Source organism: Neomonachus schauinslandi, chromosome 4 (assembly GCF_002201575.2).
Source record: "Neomonachus schauinslandi chromosome 4, ASM220157v2, whole genome shotgun sequence".
Taxonomy (NCBI): domain Eukaryota; kingdom Metazoa; phylum Chordata; class Mammalia; order Carnivora; family Phocidae; genus Neomonachus; species Neomonachus schauinslandi.
Window position 1 is genome coordinate 1,882,040 of NC_058406.1, and position 25,790 is coordinate 1,907,829.

The 25,790-nt window shown below is 65.4% G+C and overlaps 1 protein-coding gene across 1 annotated transcript; it reads left to right on the forward strand.

Annotated features, from left to right (window-relative positions):
* The first annotated feature begins 4,024 nt into the window (after nucleotides 1-4,024).
* Nucleotides 4,025-24,984, forward strand: ARHGEF16 (Rho guanine nucleotide exchange factor 16). Its single transcript, XM_021683370.1, has 15 exons — nucleotides 4,025-4,040; nucleotides 11,363-11,966; nucleotides 13,762-13,807; nucleotides 14,808-14,977; nucleotides 16,023-16,079; nucleotides 16,436-16,596; nucleotides 19,061-19,213; nucleotides 19,353-19,482; nucleotides 20,279-20,353; nucleotides 20,615-20,707; nucleotides 21,569-21,720; nucleotides 22,045-22,236; nucleotides 23,142-23,215; nucleotides 23,779-23,880; nucleotides 24,423-24,984. Exons 2-15 carry the CDS (start codon nucleotides 11,382-11,384, stop codon nucleotides 24,560-24,562), a joined length of 2,130 nt encoding a protein of 709 aa, XP_021539045.1. The 5' UTR covers nucleotides 4,025-4,040; nucleotides 11,363-11,381; the 3' UTR covers nucleotides 24,563-24,984.
* Nucleotides 24,985-25,790: the final 806 nt, after the last annotated feature.

Genomic DNA, 25,790 nt, shown 5'->3' on the forward strand with positions numbered 1-25,790 from the left:
CCCCCCCAGAGTCCGCCAGTTTTGTGGCAGAGCCAGTCTCCGGGTGCTGGACGACCAGGGCAGGAAGGGCTGGGGTGGGGACCAACCCTGCAGTGACCAGGCCGAGTTCTGAAAGCAGGTTTTATAGGTTTTATAGGAAAGCATCGAGTGGGGGTCGGGCACCCACGGGGCCTGGCCTCTCCAAGGGTGCCCTGCCCCACTGCTCCCCTTCTCGCCACTGGGCCTTGTGGGCGCAGAACCCAAGATGGCCTCTGGAGGGCAGCAGCTCCCCACCTTTCCCTGGAGCTGCCCAAAAGCTGTCCATCCACCCGGTTGGCTCAGACATGAGCACCCCCTCCCCAACACACACACACGGGTTGCACTGACGGCCCTATTGGGCACTTTTCTGCCCAGGTGACCACTGCATGCTGGTGTGTGCTACCCGACTCCCTGTTGCAGGGCAGACACGGGGGGACGCTGGGCCAGGATTGGGCAGGCCACCGGTGTGCTGGGCAGGACCGCCTTCAAACCACGACGCCCAGGAAAATGTCGGGCCGGCCCTGGGAGGCCGTGGCACCCCCTTGCTGGTACAGAGCAGCAAGCGCACACAGCTGCCAGCCCTGGAGAGGTAGACGCCAGGAGAGGCTGGGCCTGTGCCCCCAGGCTAGGTGGTGCCCTGCGGGCTGGCACGCCCCTGCACCTTGCCCACCGCACCAAGGCCTAGGGTCAACAAAGGGACCAAGGTGGTCTGAAGGCTCACCCAAATGCACAGCCCCGTCAGTAGGTCCTGATGAAATCGTGCTGGGTGGCCCAGAGGCGGATCACTCAGCATCTCTGGGGCTGAGTGCCAGGATCTCAGAGCACATCAGTGACTCACCAGGCCCTAGCTGAGCACCTGCTGCATATAAGGCCAAGGCTCTGTGCTGTGGGATGGACACATGTAAGAGCTACAGCAGGGAGAGGCTGTATTAACAGAAGTATAACATCCAGAAGAGTGGAGGTGAGTGTTTCCCCATTTTCTTATGCTGGCATGGTACTGGGTTCTGTTCAGAAGACCACATTTTGAGAAGGATTTTGGCACATTTTGAAGTCTCTTAGGGGAACATGCCAGGATGATGAACAAACTGGATTCCATGTCATGTCAAGAAGGTCTAAAGAATGTGAGTAAGGCAGAGAATGTGATAACCTGTATTGGGAGGTGGTGAGCTCCCCATCCTGAAAGTATTCAAGCGAAGGCAGGACACTAGCTTCCTTGGTCTGGGTTGGGGCTCAGGGTGTCCGTTTCAGCCCTCCACCCTGCCCTCTCCTCAGCTGCCAGAGGGGTCTTTCCACCAGACTTGATCATTCTGTCCGTTTGCTTGAACCCTGAGTGGCTCCTTGCTGCTCTGAGGATAAAAGATAGACCCCCGCCCCAGATGGCGAGGCCATGTGAGCCTCCCCCCATCCTGCTGCCTCTACCCCAGCCTCACAGCCGTCAGGCTGTCATTCTGACCACACTGCCTCCCACCTCAGAACCTCTGCACCTGCTCTCACCCTGCCTGACACTCCTCCATCCCCTTTCTTCAGGCGAACGCCGCTCGTCCCCCAGGTCTCAGGTCTTCTAGCCCTTTTAGGGGCAGAACAGTGGTGCTGACGCCCCCCTCCCCACCCCACTAGCAGCAGTGAGCTCCATGAGGACAGAGACCACGTCTGACTTGCTCAGAGCTGTATCTCTGATGCCGTGCTCCGAGGGAAAGGGGGAGGAAAGCAGGAAGGAGGAGGAGTCTTGATGCAGAAGAAGGCTGGGGCGTCAGCAAGAAGAGAGGTGACATTAGTCAGCTCTCACCAAGACACGCCACCATAACAAACACGCCCCTGCCCCAAGGGCTTCCCATAGTGGTGGTGGCTCCGCTCCACGTGCCTTCCCGTCCTGGGACTCCAGATGAAGGAGGAGTGGAGCAGGGACACGTCACTCTCAGAGGCCAAGACCCAGGGACTTGGTGCAAACACAGGACAGCTCTTGGAGCCTCAGCAGGCAGCTTGCCACCCGGCTCAACAGGGCAAGAGGATGCTCCTCGCACAGGGAGGGCCCCAGGTCCCCTGCGTGGGGCTGGGTTCTCCTGCAGAGCAGGAGCCTGAGAAGCGGTCATGCAGGCTTTCCCCTGGAAAGGTCGGGGGCCGCACAAGCAGAGTGTGAGCAAGAGGGGTGGGCTTCATGCGGAAGTTGAGGCCGCTGTCCTTGGTGGAAGAGGCCACTAGGAGCCATGGGCGGTTCCTGAGCAGGGGCATGCTGTGAGCGCACGCCGCTGTTGCCACCCTGGGCTGGTGTGGGGCTGGGAGTTGGGGATGCTGGGTGACAACAGGATGACAAGGATGGGTCCTGCCTGGCGGAAGGGCAGGCTAGCTCAGGATGGAAGCTGACCTGTCCCCGCCCCTGGCACCTCCTGCGCCATGGACCCTGATTCCTGAGCCGCCCCCCCCCCCACTGTGGTGGGGCTGTGGCAGCCTCTGGCCAGGGCACCCACCATGGACAAGACCTAGAAAGGCCAGGCTTGGAGTCCGCTGGACCACCTTCCTTTCCCAGCCTCAGGGGATGATGCTAACAACTGATGTGGAAAACAAAGGCAAAACAAATCTACAAAAAAATTTCCTTTGCAGCCCATTGACAAGCACTTGGGACAAGCAGGGTGACCTTCCTCCAGGAGCTGAGCTGCCTCCATGCTAATACTCTGCTGGAGGCAGAAGGCAACCTTAGCTTGACTTTAGCCTGACCTCCAGGATCCTGTAAAAATTCCTTTGGAAACTTCCTTTATCTCTACCGTCCTCCCCAAGATATGTGTTAGCAATCCTCCCCCAAGCCTATGGCCCGCTGATACACATCTGAAGGGCCTCATGACTGAGCGTTTACTAGACAGTAGTACACGACCTTTTCCTTTTTTTAAATTTTATTTTATTGAAATTCAATTAACATACAGTGTATTATTAGTTTCAGATACTGAGTTCAGTGATGCATCAGTTGCATATAACAGCCTGTGCTCATCACATCACGTGCCCTCCTCGGTGCCCGTCCCCCAGTTACCCCGTCCCCCCACCCCTCCCCCCTCCAGCAACCCTCAGTTTGTTCCCTAGAGTTAAGCAGCGTCTCGTGTGGTTTGTCTCCCTCTCTGATTTCGGAAACGACCTTTTCCTAACCTCAGCTAGCCCCATGAGGTCCTGGAAACCTTGCTTCCAAATTCCTTAGAGACTTACACTCTCCCTAACCCCCTCCCAACTTAAAAGTATATAATCAGCTCCTCCTTGGGACCCCAGTGCAACTCTTTCTGCCCACGGGTCCTGTCCCCATGCTTTCATAAAACCACCCTTTTTGCGCCGAAGAGGTTTCAAAGAATTCTTTCTCGACTGTTTGCTCCCGGACACCAACATTTCACATCCACAACCAGACCATAAAGGCAGCCAGAGTGCTTTGTGCCCCGCTGGGCCGCCTTCCGGCCGCCACTGTTCAAAGAATCCAGAAGTTGGGGCCTCTTCTGCCTAGAAAAGATCAGGTTCCCGGCAGAGCTAGTCAGCTTCCCGGAGGGCTTCCTGGAGGAGGAGGCAGCCTAGCGAGGCCCGGAAGGAGCGTGGAAGCGGATTCAGGGTCACTGCCGGGCCAACCCCCGCCCCAAACCCGCAAGCCACACGGCGGGCGGGGTGGGCGGTCCGGGGGCGGCGCCGCGGGCGGACACCGGCGGCCTGCGGAGGTGAGCCCGCCCGGCCAGCGGGTCACGTGAGCGCCGGCCGGCCAGGTGGGGACGGTGACGCAGGCAGCACGGCCAGGTGTCCCGGGCGCGCGGCCGTCCCCTCCCGCCCGGCCCCCGCCCCGCCCGCCTGCGCGCCCACTTGGGCGCCCACCTGGCCGCACGGCCGCGCGCCGGCGCCTCCCGCGGGGCCGCGCAGGAAGTGGGGGGCGGGGACTGGGAGGGACCCGGAGGCGGCTCGGAGCGCGGCCCACATCGGCCGCCCGGCCGGGGCGCGGAGCCTGCAGGCTAGACCCGCCGGAGTCGCCGCCCGCTCGCCGCCACGTCCTCCGCCCCGCGGCACAGGTGAGCCTGGGGACAGGTGAGCGAGCTGGGGGCTGGGGAGGGCCCGGTGACGTTGGGGCGCCTTTCCTCCCCTGCGCTCCCCCGCGCTCCCCCAGCGCTGCGCGGGTCGGCGAAACTTCGCGGCTCCGTCCCTTCGCCCGAGCTGCCCCGGGGACGGAGCCCGCAGGACCGGCGCGGCTGGACCCGGGGCTCGGACCCCACCCACGGCCTCGGGCATCCACCGCCCACCCCCTGTCTTCCCTGGAGCCAGGGGCCCGCGTCGGCACCCTAGAGGGGACGCTTCTGTCGCAGGCTCTCCTGTGTAGACATCAGAGCGGGGAGACCCTTAGGGAGCCCCAGGACCTTTGAAAATGGGGGTCGGGAGGGGGAACAAAACCACCCTCCCCCAAAACTCTGGAGAATCTGCTGCCCAAATCCGCTTTGGCCTCAAGAGTTAGCAGCCCCCCAAATGAAGACCCTCCCTCCAACAAACCAGAACAAAGGCCTCCCCAACTATGGTGGATGTGGGGGGCAGACCCAGCGGCACCGGGTGTCCTGCTCACTCATAACTAATAAGGGCGGAAGGAGGGAGGAGTGTGGGGGCAGCTCCTGAGGGCCTTGGGCTCCTCTTACTGCTGACCAGCCTCCGTTCCTGCATCTGGGAAGCAAGAATCCCTTTTGAGATTTGGGTGGACCTCAGCCCAGCACTGGGCATGGGGGCATCTCTGCATCCGACCTGGAGCCCAGGAGAGCCTGACTCTTCCCTCTGTCCTTCAGGTGACCAGTCGTCCCTTCCTAGTGTGGGGGCTCAGGGGGCACCTGCAGAGTCTGACCCCACACCCCCGTGACCTAGTGCTTAGGGGTGTGGCCCCCGGGTTCAAATCCTGGGTCCCTGTGAACTCAGGCAAGTTACAGAAGCCCTCTGGGCCCCAGTGTCCTCTGTAAAAAGGGGAGTAGTCCGAGTACCCACAGAGGGTACTGAGTCAGCTGCAGCTGAGCCTCTGCTCTGGATGCTCCCCGGACACTGCCGCGGGCCACAGGAACAGAACCTCTGCCCGGGCGGGCGGGTGAAAGGCGCTGCCCGGGGCTCCCCGGAGTCCTGGAGGGGGAGAGCGGGGGGAGGCAGGATCTCGGGGGTTCCCGGAAGAAGTGAGGTCTCCAGTCACTTGGACAGAGCCACCTGCAGAGTCAGAGGGAGCGAGCCGCGCAGAGGGCCCCCTCCCCACTCCTGTGTGGGAGACACCTATGCCGGGCGGGCTCTGGCTCCCAGGGCTCGTCTCCGACCCTGCATGGACAGCTCTTCACCTGCGCTTGAGGCACTGAGGCAGGCAGGCCGGCGGCTTGCTGGGGGTCCCAGGCACGCCGCCCGCGAGGACCGCCGTTTGTGTGCGGGATCTGGGATGGGCACAGCGGCTCACCCTGCATCCGGGGCCCAGAATTTTAGTTTCGGTTTCCACACGGATGGCAGCTACTCGTCTTCTTCGCCCATGGCAGTTCCATGCGCGGGCGGCCACCCGTGTGTAAGAGCGTCTTTATTTCTAGCGAGAATCCCTGCTCGCCCGGCTCTCTGCTGACAGACAGCCTGACCCCACCTGGTTTCCTCACCTGTCAGGGAACATAGCAGCTTCCAGAAGGAAGGTCGGTGAGGAACTACAGACACAGTGGGGAGAAAGAATTTGGAAGACACCTGCTGGCCACCTGGCCAGGCTACCTGTCGGAGTCGGGGCTCTTGATTTCCCATCTGGGGCTTCTTTGGGGAAACACCCTGCGTGTCAGCCAAGTCTGGGACGGGGGCCAGGTTTATGGGATTTCTGGACTGAGAGACAGGAGCCGGCGAGCAATGGGTGGGCCCTGGGGGTGGGGCGGGGAGCACGGCAGGCTGAGCCGGGAGGATGGGCTTCTCTGTGACTGTTCCCCGGGCCTGGAAGCCTCAGAACAAGAGGCCGCAGGAGGCTGCTGCCCAGGGCAGGCAGAGCACGGCCCTTCTCCGCTGCCAGGCTGGGGGCGAGGCTGGGTGCGGCCAGGTGGGTCTTCCTGCCCCCCACCGTGAATGGGGGGGCCCTCTGGTCAGCAAAGCCAGGCCCTCCATCTTGGCACTCCAGACATTTGCTCCAGCAAGTTCCTTGTTGTGGGGCGCCCATGGTCCCCACCTACACACGCAGGGCCGGTAACTCAGCTCCAGCTGCGGCCTCCAAGAATGTCTCTGGACATTGCCAAGTGTCCCTGGGCGGGGGGCACAAAGCTGCCCCAGCTGAGAGTCCCTGAGCCACCCCTGGCCGCCTTGCAAATGGAACCGTCTGCTGTGCGCTGTGAGTCACAACGCCAAATCCTGCCCCCAAATCCCGTGTGACTCTGAGGTTTGAGCTTGGCCCGGCGGAATTACCCGAGCACAAGACCATCATTGTGGCTCGAGTTAGCCTGAGCAAAGACCAGGGTCGGGCGGACGGTGCTGGAGAGGCCAAGCCCCACCAGCCGGGGTGGGGTCAGCCGGACCTAGAGGCCAGGGCAGAAGGACAGAGACCCCTCGGATGGAGTGATTTGGGTCCTGCTGGCTCTGGGAGCAGCTGTGGGCAGAGCCACAGGTCTAGGCCGGGCTGATCCCATCCGCAAGAGGCCTCCCAAGTCCCAGGAAGCTCTTCTGTTGGGAAGAACGAGGGAGCGGGGGGCACTGGGCTGCGAGGGGCCCCAGCAGGCCGGGCCAGGCCGCACCACAGCCAGGACGACGCCGAGTGCAGCTTCGGCCTGGCCCGGCTGAGTCGGGTCTCCTGGTCCTTCCCCGACTCCACCGGCTGTCTTTCTTCCGTGCCCCATTGCAAGTGCCCCTTTCCTGCCCTGCACATGTGGTAGAGGGAGATTCAGAGCCATGGATTGCAAGGACCCAACAGTGGACCGGCCTCCCCAGGACCCCCAAGCAGAAACAGCAGGAAGTCACCCCAACGGATCCGGAAGCCCCCGGTGATGCAGCCCTGGTGGTTTCTGCTGGCTGGAAGCTAAGTACCCGCATGGAACCCAGGGCCTCTGGGGGAAGATGAGGCACGAGGGCGAGGGCACCCAAGCAGGGCAAGTACCATGATAGCCAGCGTTCACGCATCAGTGTGGGGATTGAGCCCAACTCTGGGGCCAGGAGATGTGAACAGGACGACTGTCCCCGCTCCCGAAGGACCCACAGACTCTCCGGGGAGACAGACGCACAGCACGCAGCCCTCGCTGCCCTGGGCATCTCTGGAGGAGCTTTGCGGGGCCGCCTGTGCTGGGGAGCAGCCCCACCCATGACCCGAGTCCGCAGGCTGTTGCCCAGACGGTGTGGCCGGCGTTTGCCCAGGGGCAGCTGAGAGGAGAGTCTGTGCCCTCGGCCCCTCCTTTGCACTGGCCCCAGGACACCCAGCGAAGGCCAGCAGCCAGCGAGGACACTGGAAGAGCCAGCCTGCCAAGGGAGAGGCCGCCGGGCGCAGACGCTGGGAGGCTGGGGGCCCAAGGAGCCTGCGGGGCAGCAGCTCATGGGCGTGCGCACAGCCCCGCACACCGGCCTCCCGACGCATGGCCATCTTCTCTGCATAGTCCAAGCAGACAGCCCAGCAGGACCACCGGGCGTTTGAGGACAGCCTGGTGCCTTCAAGGGACGGCAGAGGCCCAGACGGATGAGGCAGGGACAGGCCAGGGACAGAAAGGAACTATAAGCATCATAGAACAGGATCAGGGTGCTCTGAGTGAAGAGCAGGCAACCGCAGCTTGCAGGACGGGGCAAACAATGCCAGTTTGGTGGAAAGGCTGGACCTTCCCACGGGAGGGCAGAGGGATGAGAGTGCAGGACGGGAGAGGCCAGGGTGCAGAGGTGATGCCAGGGGCTTGAGTGCCCGCTCCAGGCTGCCCCTAAAAAAGGGGCTGGAGAAAACAGGTGGGAGAAGGTATGGAATGTCACCGGCATACGCCCAGACCCTCCAGACCCGAGGACGGGGTTGGAAGCAGGCGCAAGTCCGTGGCTCAGAGAGTGAACTTGGAGCTGTCCCCGGGAGCACCAGAACTCCCCCGGAAAGGGAGAGCCACACGTCCGCAGGGCAGGGGAGAGCCTCAGGCCACAGTCTGGGGAGGCGAGGTCGGAGCCCGTAGGATGTCTCGCCGCAGCGGAACGCTAGACCAGAGAAGAGGCCTCCTCCATTCTGGAAGAAATCATCTCCCACGGGCTCTGATCTCAGCCAGTTACCAGCCCGAGGGACAAAGATCTCCCTCTTGTAGCCTGGGATAGATGGGGGGCTCCAGGAAAGGACCGGGATGGGGGTAGGGGCAGAGAAGGGGGGCCTGGGAGAGAGGACAGGGTCTCTGGGAAAACCCGGAGCATATGGTCCAGGTGGACAAGGCAGGGACGCGGACCGCAGGCGGGAGCGGGAAGGAGCAGGAGGAGAGCCGCGGGTAAACAAGAGGGAATTATTAACAGGGGAGGCCAGGCGCTGGCGTCCAGCCCCTGCTGGCCGAGCTCCCTGAGCTGACGCAAACAGCCCCCGGGTACGACGTCGGGGCTGGAATCCCGTCCACGCGGCCGGGAGAGCGTGGCCGATGCCTGCCTGCCATTAGATGCTCTCCGAGGAGCAGAAGTCAGGAAAGCTGTGGAGGCTGGGGCGGCGGCCCGTGGGGGACCTTTCGTGATAGGCTCTTGGTGCTCCTTGAGTTTGGGACCCGTGTCCAGGGACCTCTGGTAAACCGAACGTGAGGAGGAAGACAACATGGGTGCTGATGCGGGCGGAAGCCGAGAGCTGGCTCTGGTCCCGAGGCCCTGCAGAGCCCTGGATGGTGCCTGCCCTCCTGCAGGCCTGGTCCCTGGACTGGTGGCAGCCCAGGCCTGTGGGTGCGGCCACCTTGCTGGGAAGGGGGGTCACGCCCGGCGGTGGCTCGCCCGACAGGTTCCTGTTGGAGCGCCTCTGTCCGCAGAGCAGACTTTGCCCTCCGCTGGGAGAGGGCGTGCCCTGGCTGGGTCCAGGGTCCAGGCCCAGAGGACGGGGCCAAGAAGACCCAAGCCTGGGGCCTCAGATGGGGACAAGGGACAGGAAGGACGGGGCGGGGCAGGAGGAGGGCAGGCATGGTCTCCATGCAGCAGCGTGGCACGCACCCGCGGTAAGTGCCTGGTAGAAGAGAGGACTCGCAGAAGTTCCCAGTGTCCGGGCTACCTACCCGCTGGGGCGCACTTCGCTTGCACTGCAGATAGATCGAAGTCTACCAGAAACTCCTTTCTCCGCCAGGCCTGGCTAAATGCAGATAAAGTTAACGTGGGGGTGGGTGAGCCAGGATGGCACAACCCGCCCTAGCTGCCGGTGACTCAGAATGTCCCCAGGAATGTGTGGGCCGTTCTCCGGGCGTGGGGGTGGCCGGGGCTCTGCGGGCAGCCCCTCCCTGTCACCGGGAGGCTCAGCTGCACACGCCTCTCCAGTGGTTTTAGCAGAGAGCGTGTGCGCTGGGCGGGGGGCGCGGTGCTTGGGGGGCCAGGCTTCTGACTGCCGCCGGCACCCCGACTGCGCTGTGGTTTAGGCCCCTCCGGAGCCCCCTGCTCGCCCCTTGGGGACGGATTCTGGAGCTGAGGCCTGGAACTTCCCAGGGGAAGCACCCAGATGCAAGGTTGGGCGGCGAGTGTAGGAGGTGGGCCTGGGCGGGGACCTGCCTGGTGTGTCCTGGGACAGACGCGGTGGCCTCCCTGGGGTCCCTCGAATGCACCGGCCCCGGCGCCTCTGGCTGCAGGCCCCCCGGGGTGGGAGAGAGCAGGTGACACCCTCACTCTCACAGGGCCGTTGGAGAAACGGGCTGCATCCCTTCCCAGGTCTGCCGCAAACGCGGCCCAGGGCGCCGTGGTGAGACTCTGAGCTGAGCCTCAGCCACCTGGGCTGGTGACTTGGAGACGTAGTTCTCCCATCCGAAAAACAGGCTTCCAGCCCTGCCCGGCCCTTGTAACACGTACAGGCCGTGTGTCTGCAAGAGGGTGCGGACGGCGGCTCTGCTCGCTTTTCTTGAAACTAAAAGGAAAAGACACGGAGTGAGTTTTCTCCAGTCCTGCGAAGTTCTCCTGAGCTGGTGCCTGTTCCGCCCGTCCGTCCGGAGCAAGGAGCAGGAGTGTGAGATGGCCTTCCATCCTCGTCCTTGTCCTCATCCCAGCAGTGTGGCCCGCGCCCGGCCAGGAGTCTTCCTGCACCCTCAGGAGGCCGGCCTCATTGTTACTCCGCCCACTCGTGGATTTTGAAACAGAGGCGGAGAAAATAGCAGAGGGCAGTGACGGTGGCGGGTGCCCAGGAGGCTGGCATTGGCTCTTCCCGGCCCTGAGTGGAAAGGCGGCCGTGGGCCCATCCACACCAGCAGAGCAGGGCGCCCTCGGCCGGGATGAGCCAGGCTGGGCTGAACAACCAGCCCACAAACGCTTACAGACACTGGTTGGTGGGCTCTGCGCAGCTGAGGGTCTGAGGCACTCGGGACCCCAGGAGGGCTGGGCATCCAAGGGATGCAGGGAGAGTGGGCATGACCGTGCCCAGCCACGCTCTGGAGAAAGGGATCGTGAGCCCCGTTCCGAGTTCGTAAATGTGGGAAAAGGCACGTGTGTCGCTGGACGTGTAGGAAGGCTGCGTAACCAGCCATGGTGGTACCGCCACATGGGGCCACGAAGACAAAGGGTCTGGAATCAGACCGGCCTGGGTTCAGATGCTGGTGACCCACGCCTCCTATCCCCCGTCCCAGGGCCAGCTCCTGGGTTTCTCGGGGTCTCGTTTCTTCATTTGCAAAATGAGACTAAAGACAGCCAGTGTGTTTGGGAGTGGGTAGGATCATAGACCTAACCCAGCACGGCAGAGCCTGGCCCTGTGCGCTCTGGAGCTTGGGGGCCAGGCAGAGGCTGGGGTCACTACCACGTTACCCAAAGCAGGCCTCAGAAGAGCCGCACAGATGGCATGATCCCCATGCTCTCACTGACCAGGAAGAAATGGTGCCAAGAGGCCCAGGAAAGATGCAGCTCAGGTCTGCGGGGCCCTAGGTCTGTGCGCCCCGCATGCCCCACGCCTGCACCCCCAGTGTGGGGATTTGTCCTCAGTGTGTGTACCCACCAGAGGAAGCAGGTGGCCGCCTGTCCTCTGCCCCAGTCCCAGCAGCCTGGGGCCCTGCAGGCCTGAGCCTCCCGACCCCCCGCACACCTCCCTGGGGAGTCGTGGCGGCTGTGGGCCGTGCCATCCCAGCTCTGCTCCAGGCCTCCAAGCCCCACGTCCCGAGCGGGGTCTCTGGCCAGGGCAGATGCTGGGAAGCCGTGGATGGGCCCGTGTGCAGGGGGGCTGTGGGATGGACGTCTGCATGCTGCCCTCACCTCTGTGCTTTTGCCCCAGGACACCGTGGCCACTCAGAATGTCCCAGCGACACTCCGACAGCTCCTTGGAAGAGAAGCTACTGGAATACCGTTTCCACTCAGAGCTACGGCTTGATGCCAAGGGGAACCCGGCGTCCAGGCTGCCCATGGTCCGGGACTCCCTGCAGGCCGGGGACAATGCCGCCTTCCAGCTCGATACCTCCGTGTCCCCACCTCTGTCCCCTAAGGACAAGGAGCCACGGGCCGTCGTCCTAAGCACACAGAGCCCTGCGGCCCGCAAGATGGGCACTCAGCAGCTGATCCCCAGGAGCTTGGCTGTATCCAGCAAGGCCAAGACCCCAGCCCGCCACCAGAGCTTCGGGGCGGCCGTGCTCAGCAAGGAGGCTGCCCGGCGGGACCCCCGGCTCGTCTCCGCCCCCAGCTTCTCCCTGGACGACATGGACGTGGACACGGGCCCCGAGGGAGCGCTCAGACGGAACCTACGGAACCAGTCCTACCGGGCGGCCATGAAGGGTCTGGGGGCTCCAGGCAGGGAGAGGGTCCCCATCCAGCTCAGCCCCAAGCTCCAGGCTCTGGCTGAGGAGACCAGCCCACCTTCTGCTCGGTGTCCGGCCAAGAATAAGGTAGGGGCCTGTCCCCCTGGACACTGGGGCGGGGGCCGTGCCTCAAGGGGCCTCGCGAGCTTATAGGCGTAGACGGGGCCTCACCTGATCGTGCGGCTGCTGCCCAGTGAGCACCTACTGCGTGCAAGCACCTGACTCCGTTCATCCCAGTCCCGTGCGGCAGGCCGACTGTGAGCAGAGTGAGAACATCCCCATTTTACAGATGAGGCAGCTGAGGCTTAGAAAGGTCGAGGGCTTTCCCCAGGCCCCCAGGCTCTGGGGTCCCCACTCTCAGCCACAGTGGGGAGCAGAGCCTCTGGAGGGACCGGCCTCTCTCTCTGAGCCCCAAGGGGAGCCAGCCTGCCTGTGGGACAAGTTCCAGGGAGGGCTTCGGAGCAGCACCTGGCTTGGGTCAGTCTGCCTGAGGGGCCCCCGTCCGGGGCTTAGAAGTCTGACGCCCTCTCTGCACGCACGCCCTCCTTCCCCTGCCCGATGGGGCCCTTCTGCCTCAGTGTTCTGGACAGAACAGGACCGGCGCAGGGCCGGTGGGAAGGGCGCCCTTGCTCGGGGTCCGCGTGCCCAGAGTTGACGTCCCAGTGGCCGCCTCTGCCAGGGGCTGCCCCCCAGGACTGAGCTGTGGCCCCCGGCCTGGGGAGGAACCAAGCCCACCGTCAGCGCGGGCACGTCAGCCTGCAGAGAGGAGCACCGGGGCGGGGCACAGCCCCTCTGTGCCTCCCGGAGACGCCCAGGACCAGGCCAGCTGCCTGCTCGCTCACTCGCTGCTGGTTCACGGGTGCAACAGATGTTTCCCGAGTTCTCCCGCATCTGGTGCCGGGGTCCTGAGGGGAGCCCGGCAGGCAGGGCCCCAGGGAGCTCCCAGGGCAGTGAGGGGGCAGGGGGCCCTGGAGTGCTCATGTCTGGGCTGGGGCCATGCAGGGGGCTGACAGAGCCCAGAGAAGAGACTGGCTCCCCGGGAGCTCAGGGCAGGGGCAGGGTCGGGAGAGGGTCTGGAGGAAGAAGGGTTAAAGCAGAGGTGTGAATAAGGGACACAGGCCTGGAGGCAGGAGGGGCACTGGGGGGGCATGGGGTGGGGGGAGCAGGCCAGGTGTGGCTGGGGCGCCACACCTTCCAGCCCAGCAAGCGTTGTTTCCAGGCCCCAACTCGTTCGAGAAACCAGGTCTCGCTTTCCTGGAACTGGCACAGCTTCTGGGTCAGGAAAAACTGTCCGGCCAAGGAGGCAGGCTCTGAGCAGGCAGCTGGTGGGGCCGCAGGTGGGGGCCCTGAGAGCCCTGCCACCCCCACTTTCTCTGCAGTCCTGCCAGCAGCTGGGAGCTAGACTCTGCCTCTCCTGCTGCCCCAGGTCCCAGACTGCGTGGGGCCCTGCGTGGGGCCCCAGCACCCACCCCTGGGCCTTCTCAGCCCCTCCAACCAGACCCGTCCAGGCTTCCCTTCACACCCAGTCGGAACACCCCACTTCCCTGGGCACCCCCTCTTGATTAGTTCAGTCCTGCTACCTCCTCCAGGCAGCCCTCCTGGATCTGCCTAGCTCTCAGTTAACCTGCCCTGCCTGCTTTGAGCCCCCATTCCACCCCGTCCTACCAGCCCCTACCAGCTCTGCTCGTGGTCCGGCCTCCCTAGCGAGCCGACCTTTATCGAGCACCTTCTGGGTGGCCGGCAGAGCCCCCTCCTGTTGAGCAGGGCTTCACGCATGGCGCTGTGGGGTCTCTGGGCCCCCGGGTGGAGGGCTTGCTGCAGACTCAGCTGCCTCCCCTCCCTGCTGACTGCTGGCGTTTCTGTGTCTCTCCTGTTTGCACAGAGGACGCTGGGGCGGAAACGCGCACACAAGGGCTCTTTCAAGGACGGTGAGTGGGGCCGAGGGAGGCGACCTCAGGAGGCCTCCGTGGGCCAGGCTGGGCCCAGGGGAGGCTGGTGCAGTGCAGGGAGAACATGCTGAAAGGGATTTTTCCAGGGACAGGAGGTCCCGGTGGCTCATCTGACTATGTCGTTCCGATGGGTCTAGAAAGTTCCCTTGTACTCCCTTCTGTGCCGTTCCAAGGGCAGGGGACAGACAGACCCCAGGAGATGTTTGCCAAGCATGCGTGTGCCAGGCCTGTAGTGGGATGGGTGGGACCAAGGCCAGCCAGAGGCCCCGGGGTGTGGACCCCCATGCTGTGTGCATTGCCCGTTTTCACGGGCATACAGGGAGCCCAGTGTTGAGGGCTCAGGAGGGCCCAGAGCAGTGCGTCAGCCTGCTGAGGGGTGGGATGCCGATGGGCCCCCACAGGGAGGTGGGGGTAGGGGCCTGCCCAGCGGGATGCAGCACCCAGTGGCTGTGCGAGGGCCCAGCCAAGAAGGGCCCTCCCTCCCTGCCAGCCCCCGGCCTCTGTGGACAACCACAGGCCTGGGGGCAGGATCCAGCAAGAGGAGCAATGATGAGCAGGTCTCAGATGGGAAGGAGGGCATGGGGGTTGCCCTGAGCCCGGCGCCAGCCCGTCACAGTGGGGATGCTGCAGAGCCCGAGAGCGGGAGACTGCGCCTCGGGGGTGGGCTCCGGGAGCCAGCACCCAGTGCTCTCGGCCCAGCCTGGGAACGGCCCCCGCCCAAGGCGGCCCCTGTGGCTCGGATTTGCCAGCTCAGCCCTGGTCTGAAGGTGCCACATTCTGCGCTGGGACGTCACCCCTGTGCTGGGCTGGGGCGGCCCAGCCATGGGAGCCAGCCAGCCGGAGAGGAGCCTGCTCTGGGGGGCCCTGCGCCGCCTGATGCTCTCAGAGCCCCCTTGGGAGGACTCAGCCTGCAGGTTCCCAGTGGGGCATGCACGCTCAGAGCCCCCAGGCCTGCAGGTGACACACCCTCTCTCCCCAGACCCTGGGTTCTACCAGGAGATCCGGGAGCGGGGCCTGAACACCAGCCATGAGTCTGACGATGACTTGCTCGATGAGCCGTCCAGCCCTGATGGAACGGGAAAGGCGGATGCCCCCATCGTAGTCAAGAGCTACCGGCCTGCCCAGGTCACCTGGAGCCAGCTCCCAGAGGTAGGGCCGGGATGGTGGGCTGAGGCCCTGAGCCCAAGCCCGTGGGCGGTTGGCCCCTCGAAGCCAGCCTGGGTCCTCCTGGGTGGGGAGGAGCCTTCCGGAAGTACCCTCTATGCCCAGCTTGCAGCGGGGAGCCCCCTTCCTGGTGCCCTCAGAGCTGCCCTGCCCTGAGGACACTGTGGATGTGGGTCTGACGGTGGGGGGGTGGGGAGCCACGAGGGCCGCATGCCATCGGCGCATGTGTGACGAGCCTCCCGCACGTGAGCCCCTCGCCCTCTCCCTACTCGGGCTGACCCCCTTCCGAGGGCCCTGCCCCCAGGAGAGTGCCAGGAGGGTCCGAGTGGGGAGACGGGAGGGGAAGGGAGGGGGCCGGGCCTCGGCTTCAAGAGAACCAAGCTCCCACCTCACTGTCCACACCTGAAACGGAGCGGGTCCCTGCCCGGCAGGCCTGCAGGGGGCCCCGGGGAGAGCTTGGCTGGGACAGAGGCCCTGGTGCCCTGAGCAGGTGTGCGGGGAGGCAGGTGTCACTACCCTAGGAGGACAGCCACACTCCTGACCCACCCCCATCCCCGGAGAGCCCAGGGACAGGGTGCCCTGTAGCCTGGGGGCAGGGAGGGTGGCTGCGGGTGTGTGTCTCCCGGGTCGGGGTAGAGTCCAGGACATGCCACCGGAGATAATGATCCTGGCCACCTGAGCTTGGGGAATCGGAGCCCAGCCTCTGGGCTGGACGAAGAGGCAGGGGATTAGCCGCCTGGCGGCCCCGGGGCCTGCGGGCATGAAGAGCTGGGCCATCTGCCCGAAACCTCCTGGGCAGGGCGCAGACTCGCCTGCGCCAGTGTGTCTGTGTTGTGGCCCTGTCCCCACACGCCTCTTGGCCCCCAGGCCAGCTCTGCGGACAGAGCCCCCTCCCCACCCCAACGGCGTCTGCCGGCCACTCCCTCTGGACGCCCATCTTCTTCCTTGGCGGCCCCAGGGCTCTTCAGAGGGGAGGCCGGGCTTCCGGGATGTGCAAAACCCATGACCCCCAGGCCGGTGTCCTCCTCAGGTGGTGGAGTCCGGCCTCCTGGACAAGCTGCCTGCTGAGGAGCGCAAGAGGCAGGAGGTGAGGGGCTGGGCGGGGTGTCCAGCCCTGTGACCCAGACTTGGTGTGGGTCACACAACACACGTGGGGCAGGACAGCAGCCACGGCGATGCCTCCCCTCTCCTGGCAATGCCCTTGGCTGGGCGGGGGTTCCGTCAGCCCTTCTTGGACGCAGGTGGGGGTCCTGTCCAGCATCACAGCCCACAAGAGGCTGAGCCAGAGCGCGTGCGCAGATGTGGGGCTCTGGTCCCCACGGCCGGGCTCACAGCCTCGCCCCAGGTCTGGTCCGAGGGCCCGGGTCCAGCCTGCCCTGCACCCTGACCGTGTCCCCGAGGGGACCGGTGGCCCTGGCAACTGCTCGCTCTCGTCCCCGCCAGGCCATCTTTGAGATCCTCACGTCGGAGTTCTCGTACCAGCACAGCCTGGGCATCCTGGTGGCCGAGTTCCTGCAGTCCAGAGAGCTGCGGGCAACCATGACGCAGACCGAGCACCACCACCTCTTCTCCAACATCCTGGACGTCCTGAGCGCCAGTCAGAGGTGAGGCCCGTGCCTGCCAGGACCCCCCGCCCCTGGGGCAGCATGGCGGCAAGGCATCTCTGGGGACTCCCGGGCTGGGACCATGGGCGGAAGGTTTGGAGCGGCCGCTGGCTGGGAGGGGACACGGGGACCTCCTCAGGCCCTGAGGCCACCGAGCGCTGGGCCCTGTGACAGGCTGAGCACCCCGCCCCCAGCACCCTGTCCCTTGCATGTTTGAGAGGGTGGAGCACCTGCTAGATGGCGTCACCTTCCCTCCAGGTCGCCCGGTGCAGAAGGCAGAGCGACAAGGTGGGGTGGCCACGGGACGGAGCGGGCAGGAGGGGCCTCGAGTTGCAGCCTCGGGTCATGTTCTGCCCGGCGGCGTCTGGTGCCCGGCCCATGGCTCTGGTTGCAGGCTCCAGCAGTAGAGGGGCTGGCGCGGGCCTGTGTGTGCGCGTCCATGTGCCGGAGCGAAGGTGTCTCTGTGCTTGCACAGGTGTGTGCATGCGTGTGTGTGTGCACACATGTGCCTCCGAGTGTGTGTACGTGTTTACTCCCACGGAGGGCTCAGCCCCACACAGCCTGGGCCCCAGGACACCGCGGGACACCCTCCCTCATGCCTCAGCATCCTCCCTCACCTGAGGAGGGGGGTCCCCTGAGCCCCCTGGAGGACTAGGGTAGGGGCAGGTGAGAGGAGGTGGCTCAGCCCCGGTTCATTCACATCAGCATCAGACCCGTCCCCTGAGCCCCACCCAGCACCTGCTACCTGTTGCCCGCATGAAGTTTCAGAGCCATGCAGGGGGAGGGGGTGCGATCTTGTCCCTGGAGACGGGTCCTGCTGCAGAGCTTCAGTGACCAGCCTGGGGAAGCCTGCAACCTTTGACTCCATGGGGGCTTGGGATAGGCGGCTGCCCTCCACCCAGCTCTGACCCTTTGCTCCATGTCCCTGAAGCACAGCGGAGGGTGTGGGCCCACCCTTGGCCAGCCGTCCCATTGGTGCTGAGCTCCCCAGAGCCTCTGGCCGGCCTCTGTCCAGTCCAGCCTCCTCCCCCAGCCGGGTGCTGGCAGCTCCTAGCCATTCACAGTGGCCTCTCTGGGAATCAGTTTTCTTGGGTCAGCAGCTCATGGCTACCTTTCCCAGAACTTTCTCAGAAACCCTTGGAATCGCCTGGGGGAGGTGCTGACCGGCGTGGCCCACCCACCCAGACACAGGCGAGTGGCCCTGCATCTGGGCAGCTGGGGCCTCCCGAGCCCTCCCTGAGGGGGCAGGTTCTTGTCTGTTCCTGACACACCGTCCCCCTCTGCCTAGGCTGCCCAGGACCTGGGGATCTCAGAGTGTTCCCCCTTGTGGGACGCATGGTGCCCCCGAGGCTGGAGGGTCAGGCAAGGCCCAGCGGGCAGGGTCCTGAGGGATCCCCGTCCTCAAAACGGGGGCTTGTTTGCCCTCCCTGAGACCCGCACCAGCCTTACCAAGGGTAACCAGAGCAAGGGCCCCATCTTCCAGGGGGGTGGGGTTGCCCATCCTCCCACCCAGGTGGTACCCCCGTCCTAGGTGCTAGATGGGGCTGACGGCAGGCCCTGTGGTGCCTGCGTTTTTGAGGGCCTGGCACGTCCTCCCCCCCTCTGCCCCCGGCCTTGTCCCCTAGCCCTGACTCACTGTCACAGTGCTGGATCCCATCCCTCCCACCGGGCGGGGTAAGCAGTAAGAGCACGTGCAGCTGGCCGTCCCCGGCCTGGTCAGCCCCAGGTTGGGGGTTCAGGCCGCCCGGGGGGGTGGATATGTGCTTGGGGACGCAGCTCTCTGCCCTCCAGAGGTCAGCCAGCTGTCTCATCTTCCAGACAGGGCTGCCTCAGGCAGTCCCAGGAGCCCAGCTAAACGGGGCTTTCAGAGTCGGGTACGGGAGAGACTCGGTCACTGGAGGAGGCGGAAGGCCAGGATGGGGCCGAGGAGCCTCCGGGAAGGGGGAGGACCTCCCGGCTGCCTTGGCCAGGGCCTGGGGAGGTGACGGGGCCTCGGGTCCACCAGACGTCCTGGTGCCGGTCCAGCCAGGCCCAGCTGTGGTAGCAGTGGTCCACAGAAGCAGAAGCATGGTCAACCCCAGTCAGTGTCCTCCTGATCTCCGCGGCCAAGTATGATCTCAGAAGGGGACCCCAGGAGAAAGTGGGGCCTGGTGGCCACCGCTGGGCAGTCCACCCAGAGCCCCCATCCGCACATCGAGCTGGGCAGAGGGTGCGGTCTGACCCAAGCCCCGGGAATGGAATCAGAGGGACAGGTTCTCCGTCCTGCCTGTCTGCGTGTCTCCTGGGATCTCTGCCAGAATCTAACCGGAGCTGGCCTTGGGTTTGCCCAGTTATTCCAGGCTTAAGAGGCTCATCTGTCCTGGGGTCTTCCCGGGCGGTGGGCCCCCCACGCGCCTGCTGGGTTCCCGCCGCGTGCGCCGTGGCGGTGGGCGGCCGGGCCTTCACCGCACTCCCGCCCGCTTAGGTTCTTCGAGGCCCTGGAGCAGCGGCACAAGGCAAAGGTTTGCGTGGAGGACATCAGCGACATCTTGGAGGAGCACGCCGAGAAGCACTTCCACCCCTACGTCGCCTACTGTTCCAACGAGGTCTACCAGCAGCGCGCCCTGCAGAGGCTGACGTGAGCGCGGCCTCCCCGCGGCCGGGGGCCCACTCCGGGCGCCCTGGTCTGGGAGCACGTCCCTGCGCGCCGCCCGGCTCGTGCCAGCTGCACCCGGCCTCGCGCCACGGCCGACGGCAAGCCCTGTTCTCTGTTGCAGAAACAGCAACACCGCCTTCCACGAGGCCCTGAAGGAGATCGAGAAGCGTCCCGCATGCGGGGGTCTCCCCATGATCTCCTTCCTGATCCTCCCCATGCAGAGGGTGACTCGGCTGCCCCTCCTGACGGACGTGAGTATGCCGCACAGACCCCCGCCGGGGAAGGAGGTCGGCCCGGTCCCCCGCTTCTGGTCGAGCACCGCTCCTTCACGACCCTCCCCGGCGCTCCTTGGTCCTCACGAGTCGGCTTTCACGGCCTTCACCCGCGAGGCTCCCTGCCCGGAATCTTCCAGCACTTTGTGGGTTTGCATGCACTTCTTTGTAGGTTCGCAGGGTTCATTCGCACGGACAAGGCAGGACCAGCCTGGGCACCACTCACTGCCCCTCGGTGGATGGAGTGAGGGGCTCTAGGAGCTCCCTGCAGCGGCTCGCTCCTCTGCGATGCCTGCTCCCGGGGCCGAGGGGTGGGTGGGGGTGAGAGGCACACGTGCACGCACACACGCACATACATGCACACAGCGCGTGCTCCCACGGCCGGAGCCCGCTAGGCCCCCGGAGGCAGCACGTGGCTCATGCCTGGAGGACCGTCGGTCCAGGCCAGATGGGACGTCAGGCCTTCCGGGGCCCCTCGGAAGTGTCGAAATAGAGGCTGTGGGGGCCCCCCCAGACTGGACCGAGACAGCCGAGGCCTGGAAGGGCTGGGGTCCTGGGAGGGTGCCCTCTCCAGGGTCCCACCCACCAGAGCCTGACCTGGCAGAGCCGTTTGGGGGCTGTGCACCCCCGTGGGGCCTGGCAGGAGCCCGCTGGACACGGGCTCTCAGCCTCCCCGCGGCCCCCACCTGGGTGTGCTGTTGGGGGATCCTCTGCCGCATGTGGCCCCGAGCACAGCCGGGTACATAGTGCCTGAGATGCGGGGTCCCCTCTGCAGACTCTCTGCCTCAAGAGTCAAGGCCATCCCGAGAGATACAAGGCCGCCAGCCGCGCACTCAAGGCCATCAGCAAGGTGAGGGGGGTCCAGGGGAGAGGAGGGGGCACCTGGATCGAGCCAAGGTCTGCCCCTGCCCCCACCCAATGGTGGGAACCCCGAAAGCAGGTTTCCACATCATCTGCGTCAGGCTTTTCACGGTGCTGATGGGGAAACCAAGGCCCAGAGGGAGTGGGGCTTGAACCTGATGGGTGAGCCCGTCGGGGGGCGGCAGCGAGGACAGCCCTGGGGCGGGGGGCCACAGCCCGCAGCACAGCCTGCTCTCCGGCCCCCCTGCAGCTGGTGAAGCAGTGCAATGAGGGGGCCCACAAGATGGAGCGCACGGAGCAGATGTACACGCTGCATACACAGCTCGACTTCAGCAAGGTCAAGGTGGGCGCTCCGACCCCTCCTGAGCCAGCTCCTCGGAGGTCGGGTCACAGTCTCGGGGCCTCTGCCTCAGCCTCTCCAGGCCCGTTTCCCCACCGGGGAGCGTCCCTTGTGACTCCTGCCCCCTTGTCCACAGAGGCTCAGCTCTGCCGCCCTCCTGCCTGGGGTCTCTCTGGCCTCTGCCCTCACCCCCAGGGCTGCCCCGAGGGCTTGCCCCCGGCCAGGGCTCCTCACAGCTCCCTGAGAACGGGGAAAGGACAATGTCGGGGCCAGTTCACATCTTGGCCTCCCTCAGTCTGGGGAGGGGTCTAGACATCCTACAGGCCCTCCGAAGCCCCCTGGCCAAGTCTAGCATAAAGTGAGGCGCAGACAGACACACTTTCCCATGGGAATGCTCTGCGGGACTTGGCCCGGAGGCAGCTCTGTGGGCCCGGCCTCCGCTTGTCCTCGCTCGGGCTGGGCTGCCGACCTCCAGAGGCTGCCCGGGAGGCTGGAGTGACCGAGGGAGGGCACAGAGGTCTGGAAAAGGGTGTGAGGGGTGTGTGGAGGCTTCCCCACGATGGCCTTCGCTCTCTGACTCGGGGACAGTGATCGGCGGGTGCTAGGAGAGCCCCTGGGCCTGGCTGGAGGCAGGACGGGCCTGTCCTGGTTGCTGGGCAGGATCTGGGCCCGGGACCTGGCACAGAGCCGCTGTCCCACTTGTGCCTGTCGGCCAACAGAATAGCCCTTTGTCTGAGGGGAGGCCACAACTCCCCGTCTTCCTTGGTCTAGCCAGGGAGGCCGGTCACCCAGTCCTTAGAGGCAGGGATCCCCGCCCATCCTTGCCGCCCCCCAGCTCCGGCACCCACCGGCTCTTCCTTCCAGTCCCTCCCACTGATCTCGGCCTCCCGCTGGCTGCTGAAGCGTGGGGAACTCTTCGTGGTAGAAGAAACTGGGCTTTTCCGAAAACTAGCCAGCCGGCCCACGTGCTACCTATTTCTGTTCAACGACGTTCTGGTAGTCACCAAGAAGAAAAGGTGGGCCACCCTGGGTGCCGGGCTGTGTGGCCCTGCGATCGGGGCCAGAGGGGTGTGGGGGCAGCCGCCTGAGCCTCCTCTGACCTCAGAATTGGGGGCCCCCTCCCAGCCTGGCCTGTCCCTGGCAGCGGCCGGGTGCCTCTCACTGACGGCAGACCAGGGTCTGCCCACCCAGGCCACAAGGACGAGAATGCACATGGCCTCTGTTTTCTGGGGGGCAGTTTCAGGTGCATCCTTCTGGCTGCGTGCCCTCCACCTGGGCAGGAGCCCCAGGCTGCCCACAGACCCCCTGTCACATCTGGCCGCCCACCTGTCTCCCTACAGCGAGGACAGCTTCATGGTTCAGGACTACGCCCAGGTGGACCACATCCGGGTCCAGAAGATGGAGCCCTCCGACCCCTCTCTGCTGGGGGGCGGTGGCAGCCGCAGCTCCTCGGTGCCACACCCCTTCCAAGTGACCCTGTTACGCAACAGTGAGGGCCGCCAGGAGCAGATCCTGCTGTCCTCCGACTTGGCGTGAGTCAGGGGAGGGCTCCCGGGAGGAGGGGTCCATGCCATCGAGTTCTTGAGCACCTGCTGTGTGCCGGGCCCTGTAGCAGAGGCCAAGGGCAGCCTTGTCCTCCCAGAGGTCACACTGCTGGGAGGGGGGACGCCTCAGCCAGATGAGCAGCTGGACCGTTGGCTGTGTCCAGGGGCACCAATGAAGCAGGAAGTCAAGGCAGGGAAGGGAGCGCCAGGTGGGGGCAGCCTGACTGGCACGGTGCCGTTTGGGGAGCAGGGCCTGCCAGAGGCACAGCAGTGCAAAGGCCCTGAGGCAGGAGGCCTCTGCTGAGAAGCAGCCCGGAAGCCGGCAGGGCCAGAGCCCAGGTGCCAGCAGTGGGGGGCGGTGAGGTCAGAACCATCTGGAAGGGGGGCTGGGCAGCACACAGAGATGACAGCACAGCGGGGCTCAGCAGACGACAGAGGAAGGGACGAGGCTGGCTTGTGTCCATGCTCCCTCCAGATGAGAAACTGAGGCTAAAGGTTAAAAACCGTGAACTGACACGGGGCAGTGGGCTTGGGGCCCAGCGCCAGCAGACAGGGTGGCCTGGGGTGTGGGGGTGCGGCTGCTGCCTGACTCTGGGACCCTGGGCAGGTGAGACTCAGGGTCAGCCTGCCTGCCACTCTTCCTTGCCCTGTGACTTCCCACACATGGTCCCTCAGTGGTTTATGGGGCTCAGGAAAGGGCGCCCCAGCAGCGTGAACCTTCATCGTCATTGCCGTCGCACCTTGAGGGCTGTGGGGCACGCTCAAGGAACCCCTGGCCACGTGACACCCCATCTCTCCACGGTGCTGCACTGGGGGCAGGGCGTGTGAAGCTAGAGGTCCCCAGGCTGGCGAGAGTGGCCTCAGGGCCTCACGCACCCCTTCTCCACCTGCAGGAGTGACCGGGCCCGGTGGATCACCGCGCTCACTCACAGGGAGAGGCAGGGGCAGGGCCCCACCAACAAAGGAGGTAAGCGTCTGCTCCACCCTGAACAGGGCTCACAGCCCCTTCCCCGGGCCTGGGCAGGGGGTTGGCATGGAGCTAGGAGGCACTGTCCAGCCCTCTGTCCGTGCCACTGCCTGCCCCAGGGTGACCCACCCAGGCGAGGGACCCCAGAGCTGCGTCTGTGTGTGTCTGTCCGTGCACAGCGACCCAGCTCTGTCCCAGGGCCTTCCCTTCCATGCCAGGGAGAGAATGCTGCCCCATGCCCAGGGACTGGAGCTGACTGAGGCCACAGCGGGGCAGCCGGCTGGCCCGTCGATCTGTCGCCCCGGCTCCAGCCCTGCCCCTTAGAAGCCGGGTGCCCCCTCTGCTGGTGCTGGTGCTTTGGCTCTGAAATCAGGAGCAGCCTGTCCTGGGGCCTCTGGACGGAAGCTGCCACGTGTCCAGAGCCCCCAGGCCCCACCGAGACCAAGCCACAGGGGAACTGTTAGGAGGCGGAGCGCTGCCCGACTGGGGGCTGCCGAGCTCCTGGCCCTTGCGCTCTCAGGGACAGCTCTGTCACTGACACCAACCCCCACCCACCCCTGCAGACCTGCGCCAGGTAGAGATCACCAAGGCCTACTTGGCCAAGCAGGCGGACGAGATCACGCTACAGCAGGCAGACGTGGTCCTGGTCCTGGAGCAGGAGGATGGTGAGCACGCCGGGGCTGGGCCTGGGTGGTGGCGGGATGTAGGCGGAGTGGACCCCAGAGGGATAGGCCAGCGGCCCCGCAGATGTTTGGAGCACACCAGGTGCGGGCAGCTGACCCTGAGCCTGGCCCCCCAGAAGCGATTTCTGCGCCTGCTCATGGTGGGCCTGATCCGAGGCCCCTCAGCACCCTCCCTCAAGGACCTCTTCAAACGTGTCTGAGTCACAGGATCAAAATCAGCTTCTCTGTCACTCTGTGTCCTCCGCGGGAGGAGGGAGGCTCTGCTCCTCCTGGGGGCCCCCCTGCACATGCCTGCACAGGGCATGTGAAGCTGGCTGGGGCCAGCTCAGCCCCTGACGCCAGTGTCCCGGCTGAGCAGCTGCTAGAGGACCAGGTGCCCCTGTGACCTGGAGCCAGGCCCTCTTGGCAGGAGCGGGTGGTGGTCTGCCCTATGGGAGGCCTGGCCCTGGCAGCTTCTGGAACAGCGGCTCCGAGGGCTGGGGGTGCCCGGATCCTGCCCTCACCTGCCCCACATCTGTGTTCAGGATGGTTTTACGGCGAGCGGCTGAGAGATGGGGAGATGGGCTGGTTCCCCGAGGACTTTGCCCGGTGCATCACCAGCCGCGTGGCCGTGGAGGGCAATGTGCGCAGGATGGAGCGGCTGCGCGTGGAGACGGACGTGTAGCCCGCCCTGCCCAGCACCTAGGCCGAGCTCTGCTTCCATCCACGCTCCAGTGAGCGGCCAGGCTCCTGGACGAGGTGGGCTTGTCCCAGGAGCCTGAATAGTCCGTGGGTCCCCGCGAGGCCCCGTGGTCTGCAGTACCGGATCCAGACTCTTCCTCTGCTGCCCGCCCCCGGGGAGCATCCTCCACGCCAGCTCTTGGTGGGGGGGGGGTGGCCCAGGTCGCCTGACCCCTGGCCAAACCCCAGGGAGGAGCCCTGCCCTTCCCCCAGGACCCTGTGCTCCTGCAGGGCTGTTGTGCAGGATGTGGGCCCAGCTCCCTCCCTCGTCCTCATGTGGAACAGAGGGCTTGGCATCCAGGGCGGCCCCACTTTTGGAGAGGAGGTCCCGCCAGAGGGAGGTGACACTGCGGGGCCAGTGCTGAGATGCTGAGGTTTTCATAAACATTAAAGTATTTCTTTAACACCTGGATTTCCATGGAAATCCTCACCCAGGAGAAGGCCAGATGAGTCCCTGCAAAATGCCCAAGGTGCCCTGGGCCAGGCCTGCTCCCCGAGTGTGGGCGCCTGTGTCAGGTCCTGGGGCCTTGTGTGGCCCCCTTGTTCATGGTCCCCTATGCTCCTCTGTGGCCTTGGCCTGACTGTCTGCATGGAGCGTCGTGGGCAAAGCCAGTGGCTCCTGACCCCCATCCCCACACACTCCCTTGCAGGGCTCAGCCTGGCCAGTGGGTCTGGGGACCCCACTGGAATGTCCCCCCGGCGCCCACCTCCCTCACAGCCCATCTGCTCCCCCAGGCCCTGGACGTGCGTTTGGGGAGGGGCAGGCTGGCCTGGGCTCTTCGCTGCTAGGCCAGGCTGGAAGGCTGGGTGGTGCCCTGCCGGCCTGCGATGCCTCTGCCCCTGTCCAGTGCCCCTCTCGGCCTGGGCAGTGCCGTCCTTGGGGTGAGGGCTCGCTGGGGCTCCGGCTTCGGTTTGAAAGCCAGGGCTGTGGCTCCCCACCTCCCAGTCGGAAGTGGGTGATTGGGCCGGCCGGCCCTCTGCCCCGCCCAGCCCTGGGCCGGCGGGAGGGGACTGAGCCAGTGGGAGGGCCGAGGGGGGAGGGGCCGCCCTGAGCCCCGCCCACTGTGGCTCCCCACCTCCCAGCCGGAAGTGGGTGATTGGGCCGGCCGGCCCTCTGCCCCGCCCAGCCCTGGGCCGGCGGGAGGGGACTGAGCCAGTGGGAGGGCCGAGGG